General features: G+C 45.4%; 1 protein-coding gene across 2 annotated transcripts; it reads right to left on the reverse strand.

Moving 5' to 3' along the window:
* Positions 1–1,641: 1,641 nt before the first annotated feature.
* Positions 1,642–14,912, reverse strand: terf1 (telomeric repeat binding factor (NIMA-interacting) 1). 2 transcript variants are annotated; one of them, XM_071414109.1, is made up of 10 exons: positions 14,694–14,912; positions 14,517–14,612; positions 14,236–14,363; positions 9,612–9,698; positions 9,232–9,381; positions 7,976–8,076; positions 7,630–7,656; positions 4,225–4,316; positions 2,971–3,077; positions 1,642–2,723 (listed from the first exon to the last, which is right to left on the reverse strand). In XM_071414109.1, exons 1-10 carry the CDS (start codon positions 14,875–14,877, stop codon positions 2,556–2,558), a joined length of 1,140 nt encoding a protein of 379 aa, XP_071270210.1. In that variant the 5' UTR covers positions 14,878–14,912; the 3' UTR covers positions 1,642–2,555. The 2 variants fall into 2 exon arrangements, with proteins under 2 accessions (XP_071270210.1, XP_071270209.1); XM_071414108.1 differs by having other exon boundaries at positions 1,642–2,745.
* Between the last annotated feature and the right edge of the window lie 496 nt (positions 14,913–15,408).

Below are 15,408 nucleotides of genomic sequence, written 5' to 3' on the forward strand. Positions count from 1 at the left end.
CCTAATCTGCAACTTTTTGGGACTATAAACATGCAGGGAGAAAGCTATCTACTTAGGCATAATAAAACACGTTTTTTTGCCAATCCCGAGTATCAACTGACAATGTACGTGTACGATTACGAGTATAGCAAGGTTGTCACACCCCTAACAACACAGTAGATTAATCTGATACGTAGGCTAATCGGGAAAACGTATCTCAGTGATTCCTACTTTCCTGCAACGTTCTGAAACAGCAAAGGAATATCCCTGTCTGTGTGTGTCTCTACTTTGTGTAGTCGTTAGCGATGATGCTAATGACGATGTCTCCTGGTAGAGCTGGAAAGGCTATCCTAAAAAACCTTCTCAATTAAATGTAAACTACAAAGTACCCTATGCTACCTGGCAGGATGATATCATGATTATTTGCATCAATTCAAAATGAAAATGTAAACTACAAAGTAGTCTATGCCTACATGGCAGAAAGATATCATGATTATTTGCATCAATTCAATGGTCATTTGTTTTGCAAACTCTGTAATCACATGAGCGCTACAGAAGCATTGCTAACCAAACAACGGTCTCCCGCTGGTGCACACTGGGTAACTACACACAACAATAATAAGACGTGTCCTATAGAACATCCAAATGTTAAAAATAAATAATAAAGTTTGAGAGCGAAAATCCTAAAAACAATTAAAATCTGAAAAAACTAAAAGGAGAAAATATTTTTGGGGAAAAAAACATAACGGAATCAGGCAAAACATTCAATGGATTTCATAGTTCCCCTATGTATGCTATTGCTCAGTTAACTTGTCCTCCCTGGGGGCAGAGTAGCTCAGAGGGAGCCAGTGGGACCCTCTTCCCACCGATCCTTCTCTAGCCCAGAGAGGACTTTGTCCAAATACATTGTCACAAAAGTGTATTTATTTAAAACTTCAACAATGCCTCCTTGTCTTCTGTAGTCTATTATTACAGTTATCTTATACTGTGGTAGTCTAGTAGGAGTGTAGTTGTTTGAGTGTATTGAAGTGTAGTTATGTCTGATGAAATGTGTGATCTAACTGCCCCACAATCCAAAGTAAAAAGGTTGATATAGTACTACATTAAAGTAATCAGACCGATTATTTAACTTTTACTAAATGTAACGGCTGGTTTAAATAGCAAAGTGAAACTTTTTAAACTTCTATTACCACAACATACTTAAGCGCTACTTTACTTGTGTAATTTGACCTTGTTCTTGATACCATGTGGTACCAGGTGTTTTGACTCATTTCATGTCAATGCTAATATGGCACAAAATAGCTAGCTCACTAACAAATGTAACGATATATTTGAGATACAAGTGCTCAGTGTGCAAATGTATTTATGTTTTCAATAAACATTTGGTGATGAAATATAGTTTAGCTGTTGTCAACAATGTAAGCCAACCCTGTCTGTTTACTCCATTGTCAGTTGTGTTGCAACCAGTCTAGAACGCCTCAGATACCCAGGCTTCTCACAGTGGCTCTAGTGAACGAGACAGGTTTTAGGAAGGCTGGCCAGGTGAGACTAGGGCCCTTTGAGCTCTGGTTAAAAGTTGTGCACTCTGTAGGGAATAGGGTGACTTTTGAGACACAGGCTCAACAATAAATATTCGTACTTAAAACAGTCAAAAATCACACACCAAATCAAAGTGAGCTTTATTTAACAGAATATTTTAAAGAAAACATTTGAGTATCTCCTTTCTATGTACAGACAAGATATGACATTCCAAAATGAGAGAGGACTACTTTACAATAGACAATTCTGCTTTTGTATCGTCCCTGTTAATATTGCAGAAATAAATACACTGTAAAAATAAATAAAATAAACAATGAAATAATTTTTTATAAATGTTTGACCAATTTGTTCAGATGGTTCTAATCTGTTTCTTTAGCCACTGATAACTAGAAGGATAAATTATTTTCTAAAAAAATGATTAATATACAAGTTCAGCTGCTATTGTCCACAGAAGGATATGTAGCTCCCTCTGCTGGTCACTGGTAGTAATATCACGCCAGCTACTGGTAGTTATCGGTTAACGACATTGAAGCCTTGTGTCAAGAAAGGCCGGGATTCAATCCAGTTGCAGGTTGTAGACAATGCAGCCTTTTTTAAATGTTCTCCTGTTTGTTTATGGAGAGTCATGGTAAACCCGGCATATTTCCGCTCAAATGGGAAATTGCCTCCATCGGATTGAATCACAGCCTTAGTTAAACTTACTCTCTCACTCACTCACACACACACACACACACACACACACACAGCAACTCTGGAAATACAAGGACCCAAAAGCATAAACTATTTACAATTATATAAAACTGTACAGTGAGCGGTAGTAAAACAGAGCTTAAAAGAGAAAACCAAGGGGCTTGAACTTTAACACTATTTATTAAAACTAGGCAATATTACTAACAGAGTACTGTATATAAACCCTGGAATCCACAGACTAAACTTAGTCCCAAGGTCACGTCCCAAACTGCACCCTTTTTCCTATTCAGGAGGTCCCATAGGGCTCTGGTCAAAAGTAGTAATAAGATACCATTTGAGACACAGCCTTAGGGGGAGTTGACTTTATGCGCCTTCTTGAGGACCCTCCAGCGGTCTTTGAGTTGAACCCCTGTGCGACCATGGAAGTCGTGTTCCTGGAGGATACGTGACCATTTCCCCTCCCCGTGACGCTTCACTCCCGCCTTCAACGCCAGGTCCAGATCCCACGGCCATCTCTACACAGGAAATAGGGGCAATCTGGGGGTTGGTACATCCATTTTGGACTTTTTAAAATGAACAATAGCCGTTGATACTTGAGGAATATAACTTCTAAACGCCTCATGAGCTTAATTCAACTGTTGTACAACATTAGAACTAATATATATATATATAAAACGTGTATGCATATATTTTTGGGACATTTAATTGTATAAATGACTAAAGTGTGCCCCCATCAGGGAAACAGTGCTCTAGTTGACCTACGCCATGAGTCTTCCTGGTTGTATTGGTGTTCAGAGTCGTGTGGCTAAGAGTGGTGGTGTTCAGGGTCGTCTCAGACGAGGCTCTTCGGTAGGTCAACCTCGTCGACACTGCATGGACAAACAGCATGAGAGAGAGAGAGAGAGGAGGAGAGAGAGAGAGTGTTAACTTCTCTTTTTTTATGGTTTTATTTTTGGGTCCATCCACCCTCCAGGAGGACAAAAATAAACTTGTTTTCGTCTTTTATACATTTTGACATACATGGCATTTTTGTCCCCCCCAGTTATTACATAGCAAGAATAAAATAATTTGCGACATATTACATCTGGATAGATAGTAATTAGACATTGTGTAACTATTATAGAACATGCTCCTTTTGACCAGGGCCCGCAGCCCGCTCCTTTTGACCAGGGCCCGCGGCCAGCTCCTTTTGACCAGGGCCAGCACCTTTTGACCAGGGCCCGCAGCCAGCACCTTTTGACCAGGGCCCGCAGCCAGCACCTTTTGACCAGGGCCCGCTCCTTTTGACCAGGGCCCGCAGCCCGCTCCTTTTGACCAGGGCCCACAGCCAGCACCTTTTGACCAGGGCCCGCTCCTTTTGACCAGGGCCCGCAGCCCGCTCCTTTTGACCAGGGCCCGCTCCTTTTGACCAGGGCCCGCAGCCCGCTCCTTTTGACCAGGGCCCGCAGCCAGCACCTTTTGACCAGGGCCCGCTCCTTTTGACCAGGGCCCGCTCCTTTTGACCAGGGCCCGCTCCTTTTGACCAGGGCCCACAGCCCGCTCCTTTTGACCAGGGCCCACAGCCATCTCCTTTTGACCAGGGCCCACAGCCAGCTTAATTACCACATGAGGTTTGACCACGCTCGCACATGGGGGGCCTCGTTTATAAGCGTTGCAAAATATACCCCAAAACATGAGTTCACCAGCTCAAGCAAAAGGTTATAAAGACAGAACTTCACGTTAGAAATGTGCTTATCCTCCCACAAACGTCAGACCATGCGAACACACAGTTTCTTGTGGTTGTGTAACTACTATAGAACATGAGCATTTAAAGCCAACTTTACAGGGACAAACAGCATGATAAATAGATTGTACATTTTACATGTACAACATGTAGCTAGTTCTTCCACTTGGCATTATAACCATGTTCTTTCTCAAGAGCAATGGAGAATTACTGTGACGGAACAAAGAGCATTAAAAATCCCCCAAGATCTTAAATATACTGTACATACTGGAAGAGAGAGTGGTAGACCATACCCCGTTGTCTCATAAAAGTGAGTGCAGGCTTCTTGCCAGACTCTGGTTTCCAGGGATGAATATTCCTTGTTGATAGCAGCTTCTTCTTGGGTCTGAGGAGAAATGCAATATATCATTAGACAATGATGCTTCCTAAATGGCACCCTATTTCCTTATGCAGCCCGCTCCTTTGACCAGGGCCCGCTCCTTTTGACCAGGGCCCGCTCCTTTTGACCAGGGCCCGCTCCTTTTGACCAGGGCCCGCTCCTTTTGACCAGGGCCCGCTCCTTTTGACCAGGGCCCGCTCCTTTTGACCAGGGCCCGCGGCCCGCTCCTTTTGACCAGGGCCCGCTCCTTTTGACCAGGGCCCGCTCCTTTTGACCAGGGCCCACGGCCCGCTCCTTTTGACCAGGGCCCACGGCCCGCTCCTTTTGACCAGGGCCCACGGCCCGCTCCTTTTGACCAGGGCCCACGGCCCGCTCCTTTTGACCAGGGCCCACGGCCCGCTCCTTTTGACCAGGGCCCACGGCCCGCTCCTTTTGACCAGGGCCCACGGCCCGCTCCTTTTGACCAGGGCCCACGGCCCGCTCCTTTTGACCAGGGCCCACGGCCCGCTCCTTTTGACCAGGGCCCACGGCCCGCTCCTTTTGACCAGGGCCCACGGCCCGCTCCTTTTGACCAGGGCCCACGGCCCGCTCCTTTTGACCAGGGCCCACGGCCCGCTCCTTTTGACCAGGGCTGACAGCCCGCTCCTTTTGACCAGGGCCCACAGCCATCTCCTTTTGACCAGGGCCCACAGCCAGCTTAATGACCACATGAGGTTTGACCACGCTCGCACGAGGGCCTTGTTTATAAGCGTTGCAAAATATACCCCAAAACATGAGTTCACCAGCTCAAGCAAAAGTGTATAAAGACAGAACTTCATGTAAGAAATGTGCTTATCCTGCCACAAACTTCAGACCATGCGTACACACGGTTTGTGGTTGAAATCTAGCATTTCGTAGCCTTGAAAGAATATGTAGCCAAATATAACAAGATGCAATCATTTGCTGTTAGTGAGAAGAGTGAAAAATCGATGTGTCTTTGCATTGTAAAATAATTAGAAAAACGCATCTATTTTCCATGATTTATTTCGTTTCCATGACCACCAGTCAGAAAACGAATTTATTCTGCGATGGTTTCACACTGGTGAAAATAGCCTATAGACAAGGAACGATGGATAGGCTTACCATTCGTCCCATCTCTCATCTAAAAACGGACCCACTTCACAGTAGTAAATAGAGAAGCCATTTCAAGCAGCCTAATTTTGCTCTACACGATCCGAAGCCCAGTTTAAAACGGTAGAACTGACAAACGGTTCACCTTTTCCATTGACGACTGTTGGCTAGGTCTGAATAACTGTAATGTCTTGCGTAGACAACATTTCATTTATAAACATAATACATATATCATAAACATTTCATATTTTCTGGCCATGATGAGTTCATATTCCCCAAGTAGCAATACAACAAATTAGCATCTCATTTAAAAATCGGGCCTATTAGATAGGTTAATATACATTTCAAGAGTTTGCTCCATGCAGAGGACAGGCTGTGTGGTTTATAACATACAGTAGAATTGAACAGGTTACCATTGTAAAGAGGCCTACTGTAGTTTTCATTGTGTTCAAGTAAACAATAATTCTGAATTGTGTGGGCAGGGCAGCATATTTAGGGTCGGGAGAAAGTAAACGCTAAATATTATTGAACCCCCCCCCCCGATCTGTTTACAGCTCCACAACAATTTGCATTTGTTTGTGTCTTTCAGAATCAACAAATATCACCGCAACAGAAAACATTTCTGACAACACCTCCAAAAGACATTTTGATTTCAAAATGCCTATTTCCTTCAGATATACTGTCTGGGCCTAATTCCAATACTTCCAACGTGTACAGAAAATAAGAGCGTTATTGTCACCATAAAAAAGGTGACTGAAGCGTGTTCAGGCAGAGTTATGACGCTCGTTCACGCGCGCAGTTCTCTGACAGGTCTGATTTATAAACAGGAAACATGAGTATGTATGGTGGGCGGCAAGTTAATAAATCATTGTGTGTGTGCGCAGACAACAGTTATAAACGACGCCCCGGAAGCAGACATTGACCTACTAGCAAGGTCATAATCCCCCATAATCCCTGGTCAAAACGAACGTGGTTTGACTTGAGGATGAGTGAGCACAACTTTTGACCACCGCCCTTAAATGGCCCAAGTCAGAAAGTTAAGTTTCTACCCCTTGACTCTTTCCAAATTTTGTTACGTAACAGCCTTATTGTAAAATGTATTAAATTCATTTTTTCCCCCTCATCAATCTATACACAATACCTCATAATGACAAAGCAAAAACAGGTTAAATGTATTAAAAAGGCATTCAGACCCTTTACTCCGTACAAGCTTGACACACCTGTATTTAGGGAGTTTCTCCCATTCTTCTCTGCAGATCCTCTCAAGCTCTGTCAGGTTGGATGGGGAGCGTCGCTGCAGAGCTATTTTCAGGTCTGTCCAGAGATGTTCGATCAGGTTCAAGTCCGGGCTCTGGCTGGGCCACTCAAGGACATTCAGAGACTTGTCCCGAAGCCATTCCTGCGTTGTCTTGGTTGTGTGCTTAGGGTCGTTGTCCTGTTGGAAGGTGAACCTTCGCCCCAGTCCGAGGTCCTGAGCACTCTGGAGCAGGTTCATCAAGCATCTCTCTGTACTTTGCTCCAGTCAGCTTTCCCTCGATCCTGACTAGTCTCCCAGTCTCTGTCGCTGAAAAACATCCCCACAGCATGATGCTGCCACCACCATGCTTCACCGTAGAGATGGTGCCAGGTTTCCTCCAGACGTGACGCTTGGCATTCAGACAGAGAGTTCAATCTTGCTTTTATCAGACCAGACAAACTTTAGATGCCTCCAAGCAGGCTGTGATGTGCCTTTTTCCTGAGGAGTGGCTTCCGTCTTGCCACTCTACCATAAAGGCCTGATTTGGTGAAGTGCTGCAGAGATGGTTGTCCTTCTGGAAGGTTTTCCCACTCAGAGGAACTTGGTTCTTGGTCACCTCGCCGGTTGATCAGTTCGGCCAGCTCTAGGAAGAGTCTTGGTGGTTCCAACGGGTCTTAATACTTATTTAGCAAAGTATTTTTTAAACTTTTAATACATTTTGTCATTAAGGTATATTGGGTATAGATTGACGAGGAAAACAATTAACTTAATCAATTTTAGAATAAGGCTGTTAAGTAATTGTTTTTTGAAAAAGTGAAGGGGTCTGAATACATTCCGTATATACAGTATTCACAGTTTCCATGTTTCAGAAGGTAAACCTTCCTCCTCTGCATTAGCTGAAACAAGTCTTTAGTGTTTTTATTATTTTATCCCAACGGTCATTTATTCTAAGTAACGTACTACAACACTCACCTCATAAGGACACTGGTCTCCTGATTCCTGGTAGGAAAAGCAGCAGACATTATTTTCACCTCAAAGATCATTTCTGAACTGAAAATATATTACAGTTTGAGGTTGTTCCCATAATGCTTCTGTTGAGCATCTTCATTTGATTCACGCTCGTAGTCGACAAGACTGAAATACTCAGAATGCACAGTTAACGATGAAGACAATACAAAAAAATACTACACTCAATTGATTAAAATCCAATAATAAGAAGTCTAATCAAATGATTTGATTATGCATACAGGGTTAAAGGTTTCAATAGATCTATAATAGTGACGTTATAGTAGATAAGAGGTGTCGAACCAGTCCTTACTGTTTGGAGTGTTCAGAGGATTGGCTGGTAGTATATGAAGCCTCCTGAGTCTCAGAATCCTCCCCCGTCTCCTGGCCTGCCTTGACCACCTTAGTGGCTGCCTGAGATACAGGGGGACAAGCAGAATAAAGACACTATACAGGGGTTCCTTCCCAAAGGGCACCCTATAACCCTAAGTAAGTAAGCCTTGTACAAGCCAGAAGGACCCATAGGACAGGAGCCTATTCCCCGTTTCTGTAGTTGATGCACCAGTACACCCCCCCCCGGCAGCTTGATGCACCAGTACACCCCCCCCCCCGGCAGCTTGATGCACCAGTACACCCCCCCCTGGCAGCTTGATGCACCAGTACACCCCCCCCCCTGGCAGCTTGATGCACCAGTACACCCCCCCCCTGGCAGCTTGATGCACCAGTACACCCCCCCGGCAGCTTGATGCACCAGTACAGCCCCCGGCAGCTTGATGCACCAGTACACCCCCCCGGCAGCTTGATGCACCAGTACACCCCCCCGGCAGCTTGATGCACCAGTACAGCCCCCGGCAGCTTGATGCACCCCCCCCCCCCCCCGATCCCTTATTGATGTCACCCGTTACATCCACTTCAAAAATCTGTGAAGATTGAGGCGAGGAGACAGGTTAAATAAGGATTTTTAAACATTGCGACAATTGAGAAATGGATAGTGTATACTACCAGTCAAAAGTTTACAACATCTACTCATTCAAAGGGTTTTTCTTTATTTTTTACTATTTTCTATATTGCAGAATAATAGTGAAGACATTACAACTATGAAATAACACATATGGAATCAAGTAAAAACCAAAAAAAAGTGTTAAACAAATCAAAATATATTTTATATTTGCGATTCTTCAAATAGCCACCCTTTACCTTAATGACAGCTTTGCACACTCTTTCATAGTTTTAATGTCTTCACTATTACTCTACAATGTAGAAAATAGTAAAAAATAAAGAAAAACCCTTGAATGAGTAGGTGTTGTAAAACTTTCGAACAGTAGTGTATGTCTTTGCAATTAATTTATTTTTGTTTGCGTCGTTAGCATATTTTGCTAGCAGCCTCCATGTAAAATCACTATTACTAGTGCTCATGATGTTAGCATTCTAATAATCGAAGCCCATTTTAGCTTTTTTTGGCGCCCCCTTGTGTACTAAACCGGTACATCCAAAACTCCAGGGATGAGAGAAGAACGGTATGAAAATCTGGAGACTGCCCAAACCCTAGTCACTGGTTCAGCTCCCTACCTGGAGCAGGAAGTCCGATGGGTGTTCCTCCAGGAAGCGATCCAGGAAGGTCTGTATATTCTCCAGCAGACGGTTCCAGCTGAAGTTGAGCAGGAACGGGTGGTACGTGTCCCTCTTACTCACGATCAACGACAACTTGATTCCCAAGTTCTGTAAACAAAGAGAAGGGAAATATAGCCCGAGTGCCACTCTGTTTGTACAATCGTGTCAACTACCTGTCACTCAATGTCATTCCAAATGACTTGACAATGGAGTTGACAAGAGCACACACAGACCTGGGACCAATCATATTATAATTCATTATTTCATGGAAACCTGTAAACACTGGACAGGTACTTTAAAAGTCCCAGTCATATAAGTGCTGTGGAGGCATTGCTTACCTGTGGGATTTCACACTCCTCCTCCAGCCATTTGACAGCTGATGATGCCATGACGCAGTTCCCTTTCTCCAGACACACAGCAACACTCTGGAAGAGAAGACCAGTGAGCTCAGACACACAGCAACACTCTGGAAGAGAAGACCAGTGAGCTCAGACACACAGCAACACTCTGGAAGAGAAGACCAGTGAGCTCAGACACACAGCAACACTCTGGAAGAGAAGACCAGTGAGTCAGACACACAGCAACACTCTGGGAGAGAAGACCAGTGAGTCAGACACACAGCAACACTCTGGGAGAGAAGACCAGTGAGTCAGACACACAGCAACACTCTGGGAGAGAAGACCAGTGAGTCAGACACACAGCAACACTCTGGGAGAGAAGACCAGTGAGTCAGACACACAGCAACACTCTGGAAGAGAAGACCAGTGAGTCAGACACACAGCAACACTCTGGAAGAGAAGACCAGTGAGTCAGACACACAGCAACACTCTGGAAGAGAAGACCAGTGAGTCAGACACACAGCAACACTCTGGAAGAGAAGACCAGTGAGTCAGACACACAGCAACACTCTGGAAGAGAAGACCAGTGAGTCAGACACACAGCAACACTCTGGAAGAGAAGACCAGTGAGTCAGACACACAGCAACACTCTGGAAGAGAAGACCAGTGAGTCAGACACACAGCAACACTCTGGAAGAGAAGACCAGTGAGTCAGACACACAGCAACACTCTGGAAGAGAAGACCAGTGAGTCAGACACACAGCAACACTCTGGAAGAGAAGACCAGTGAGTCAGACACACAGCAACACTCTGGAAGAGAAGACCAGTGAGTCAGACACACAGCAACACTCTGGAAGAGAAGACCAGTGAGTCAGACACACAGCAACACTCTGGAAGAGAAGACCAGTGAGTCAGACACACAGCAACACTCTGGAAGAGAAGACCAGTGAGTCAGACACACAGCAACACTCTGGAAGAGAAGACCAGTGAGTCAGACACACAGCAACACTCTGGAAGAGAAGACCAGTGAGTCAGACACACAGCAACACTCTGGAAGAGAAGACCAGTGGAGTCAGACACACAGCAACACTCTGGAAGAGAAGACCAGTGGAGTCAGACACACAGCAACACTCTGGAAGAGAAGACCAGTGGAGTCAGACACACAGCAACACTCTGGAAGAGAAGACCAGTGGAGTCAGACACACAGCAACACTCTGGAAGAGAAGACCAGTGGAGTCAGACACACAGCAACACTCTGGAAGAGAAGACCAGTGGAGTCAGACACACAGCAACACTCTGGAAGAGAAGACCAGTGAGCTCAGACACACAGCAACACTCTGGAAGAGAAGACCAGTGAGCTCAGACACACAGCAACACTCTGGAAGAGAAGACCAGTGAGCTCAGACACACAGCAACACTCTGGAAGAGAAGACCAGTGAGCTCAGACACACAGCAACACTCTGGAAGAGAAGACCAGTGAGCTCAGACACACAGCAACACTCTGGAAGAGAAGACCAGTGAGTCAGACACACAGCAACACTCTGGGAGAGAAGACCAGTGAGTCAGACACACAGCAACACTCTGGGAGAGAAGACCAGTGAGTCAGACACACAGCAACACTCTGGAAGAGAAGACCAGTGAGTCAGACACACAGCAACACTCTGGAAGAGAAGACCAGTGAGTCAGACACACAGCAACACTCTGGAAGAGAAGACCAGTGAGTCAGACACACAGCAACACTCTGGAAGAGAAGACCAGTGAGTCAGACACACAGCAACACTCTGGAAGAGAAGACCAGTGAGTCAGACACACAGCAACACTCTGGAAGAGAAGACCAGTGAGTCAGACACACAGCAACACTCTGGAAGAGAAGACCAGTGAGTCAGACACACAGCAACACTCTGGAAGAGAAGACCAGTGAGTCAGACACACAGCAACACTCTGGAAGAGAAGACCAGTGAGTCAGACACACAGCAACACTCTGGAAGAGAAGACCAGTGAGTCAGACACACAGCAACACTCTGGAAGAGAAGACCAGTGAGTCAGACACACAGCAACACTCTGGAAGAGAAGACCAGTGAGTCAGACACACAGCAACACTCTGGAAGAGAAGACCAGTGAGTCAGACACACAGCAACACTCTGGAAGAGAAGACCAGTGAGTCAGACACACAGCAACACTCTGGAAGAGAAGACCAGTGAGTCAGACACACAGCAACACTCTGGAAGAGAAGACCAGTGAGTCAGACACACAGCAACACTCTGGAAGAGAAGACCAGTGAGTCAGACACACAGCAACACTCTGGAAGAGAAGACCAGTGAGTCAGACACACAGCAACACTCTGGAAGAGAAGACCAGTGAGTCAGACACACAGCAACACTCTGGAAGAGAAGACCAGTGAGTCAGACACACAGCAACACTCTGGAAGAGAAGACCAGTGAGTCAGACACACAGCAACACTCTGGAAGAGAAGACCAGTGAGTCAGACACACAGCAACACTCTGGAAGAGAAGACCAGTGAGCTCAGACACACAGCAACACTCTGGAAGAGAAGACCAGTGAGCTCAGACACACAGCAACACTCTGGAAGAGAAGACCAGTGAGTCAGACACACAGCAACACTCTGGGAGAGAAGACCAGTGAGTCAGACACACAGCAACACTCTGGAAGAGAAGACCAGTGAGTCAGACACACAGCAACACTCTGGAAGAGAAGACCAGTGAGTCAGACACACAGCAACACTCTGGAAGAGAAGACCAGTGAGTCAGACACACAGCAACACTCTGGAAGAGAAGACCAGTGAGTCAGACACACAGCAACACTCTGGAAGAGAAGACCAGTGAGTCAGACACACAGCAACACTCTGGAAGAGAAGACCAGTGAGTCAGACACACAGCAACACTCTGGAAGAGAAGACCAGTGAGTCAGACACACAGCAACACTCTGGAAGAGAAGACCAGTGAGTCAGACACACAGCAACACTCTGGAAGAGAAGACCAGTGAGTCAGACACACAGCAACACTCTGGAAGAGAAGACCAGTGAGTCAGACACACAGCAACACTCTGGAAGAGAAGACCAGTGAGTCAGACACACAGCAACACTCTGGAAGAGAAGACCAGTGAGTCAGACACACAGCAACACTCTGGAAGAGAAGACCAGTGAGTCAGACACACAGCAACACTCTGGAAGAGAAGACCAGTGAGTCAGACACACAGCAACACTCTGGAAGAGAAGACCAGTGAGTCAGACACACAGCAACACTCTGGAAGAGAAGACCAGTGAGTCAGACACACAGCAACACTCTGGAAGAGAAGACCAGTGAGTCAGACACACAGCAACACTCTGGAAGAGAAGACCAGTGAGTCAGACACACAGCAACACTCTGGAAGAGAAGACCAGTGAGTCAGACACACAGCAACACTCTGGAAGAGAAGACCAGTGAGTCAGACACACAGCAACACTCTGGAAGAGAAGACCAGTGGAGTCAGACACACAGCAACACTCTGGAAGAGAAGACCAGTGAGTCAGACACACAGCAACACTCTGGAAGAGAAGACCAGTGAGTCAGACACACAGCAACACTCTGGAAGAGAAGACCAGTGAGTCAGACACACAGCAACACTCTGGAAGAGAAGACCAGTGAGTCAGACACACAGCAACACTCTGGAAGAGAAGACCAGTGAGTCAGACACACAGCAACACTCTGGAAGAGAAGACCAGTGGAGTCAGACACACAGCAACACTCTGGAAGAGAAGACCAGTGAGTCAGACACACAGCAACACTCTGGAAGAGAAGACCAGTGAGTCAGACACACAGCAACACTCTGGAAGAGAAGACCAGTGAGCTCAGACACACAGCAACACTCTGGAAGAGAAGACCAGTGAGTCAGACACACAGCAACACTCTGGAAGAGAAGACCAGTGAGTCAGACACACAGCAACACTCTGGAAGAGAAGACCAGTGAGTCAGACACACAGCAACACTCTGGAAGAGAAGACCAGTGAGTCAGACACACAGCAACACTCTGGAAGAGAAGACCAGTGAGTCAGACACACAGCAACACTCTGGCAGAGAAGACCAGTGAGTTAGCCAGCTCATCAGTGCTATAAACACAGAATGCAAGGCAATACCTAGAAATCCATTCCCGGTTTCACGGCTTGTATGTGCTGTATTCCTCTCAGAATAGGAGTGCTGATCAAGGATTAGGTTTTGTTTGTCCATTACACTAAGTTGCATTAAGACCGGAAGTCAATTATAGTTACATTAAAGACACCGTGGACTGGCACGAGATATGGGACGGAAAACGTACCTCAATGCAGGGATGGGATATGCCACGGTCCTCCAAATGTTAACTTTATCCACACTGCTCCAGAGAAGATTTAAATACTACGGTTTTCCTGGAAACCTGCCCTTTTCATCCTCATGCTAGCTAGCATGTAACATTTTTCATTGGAATTTACAAGACAAAACTGACGCTAAAAATCACTCCTGCTTCAGAGACTCTTGATGCGGCTCCTGGTCTGGTTAGTGTGTGACTATAATAATAATAATGAATTGTTACATGTAGACAGACAGTATACACAGAAGGAATGTAGAGCACAGAAACCAACACATTAAATCACCTGAACATAGAGTAGATTGGTGATGTGCTCGAACAGTGAGACATTCGCCACAGTCTCTTTCTGAGACGCCCAGACACCGACAGCTGACATCAGAGGCGACAACCGCTCGTCTCTGTCGAAGGAGACGTCTACATAAAACAACACAACGAGATATTGTACTAGTTAATTTGAGGTATCTAGACATCTAAACTTAAAGACAACAATGAAGCTGATACTGATACCTGCAGTGCAAACAGACGAAAGGCAACAAAACGAAACAAAAATATAGCTAGTTAACTTACCTAAATGTTTCCCGTGCATTATCCGTGCGAGGAAGCCACATATCTGCCTTTTCTGTTTCTGTTCGGTGTTTAAATGGGGGGTACCATCAATGATCGCTAAAACAGAATGATGCAGACCCATTATAGCTAACTACATTAGCCCATATAAACTAAATTGACATTAGCCAGCAAACTTACTTTCCAGCGTCGAAATCGAGTGGTTGAATTCCTCAAATTTGCCCTCCTTGAAGAATTGACACAAACTAACAAAACTGAAGTCAATCATCCATCTTTTAGCAACAGTTGCCACATCCGAAAAGCATACATTTTCATCTGTAGTGCTTGTAATTGTCAATGTTTTGTTATTTGGATCAGCCTCCATGGCTAATGTTTTCAAACTGTTTACTATAACAGGAAATAAACTTTTTTTTTATTGATTCAAAATGTGCGCGTCCATCAGGTGGTGGGACGTTCTATGTTGAACACAGCTCCCCCTAGCGCCTCGGAGTAGCTAACACAAGCAAAACGTTTATTTATTTTATTTAACCTTTATTTTATCAGGGAGTCATACAAATTTGCGGAGTCACTTTCTGATGGTTTCTTTTGGTCAATATGTTTTCTATTTGAATTTATTTAGCAAATGCCTACAATTCTTAAGCGAGCGTTGGGTTGTGATAACTGATTAATTAATATTTAGAGGGTTACCCCTCGCCCCAGTAATCTGCCTGTAGCCTAGGCCTACAGCTGCACCATCCGATTATGGGGAAAATCCGGTCACGAGCATCAGGTGATAATTAGGCCACCTGTAGTCAAATGTGGGGAAACGGAATGCCCTGTTAGAGTAAAAGAGGACGACTTCTCCCACCAGTCCTCCATCCCGGGCGACGATGAGGAACGAAGTGACAGCAGTGAG

This window comes from Salvelinus alpinus, chromosome 8 (genome assembly GCF_045679555.1).
Source record: "Salvelinus alpinus chromosome 8, SLU_Salpinus.1, whole genome shotgun sequence".
Taxonomy (NCBI): Eukaryota; Metazoa; Chordata; class Actinopteri; order Salmoniformes; family Salmonidae; genus Salvelinus; species Salvelinus alpinus.

What these genes read in the sequence shown, in the direction of transcription:
- terf1 (XM_071414108.1), bottom strand. Translation starts at nt 14,877, where the DNA reads ATGGAGGCTGATCCAAATAACAAAACATTGACAATTACAAGCACTACA. An exon ending in CCAATCTACTCTATGTTCAG is followed by an intron (nt 9,699 to 14,235) that starts GTGATTTAATGT and finishes CTTCTCTTCCAG; the next exon opens with AGTGTTGCTGTGTGTCTGGA. An exon ending in GAGACCAGTGTCCTTATGAG is followed by an intron (nt 4,317 to 7,629) that starts GTGAGTGTTGTA and finishes ATTTCTCCTCAG; the next exon opens with ACCCAAGAAGAAGCTGCTAT.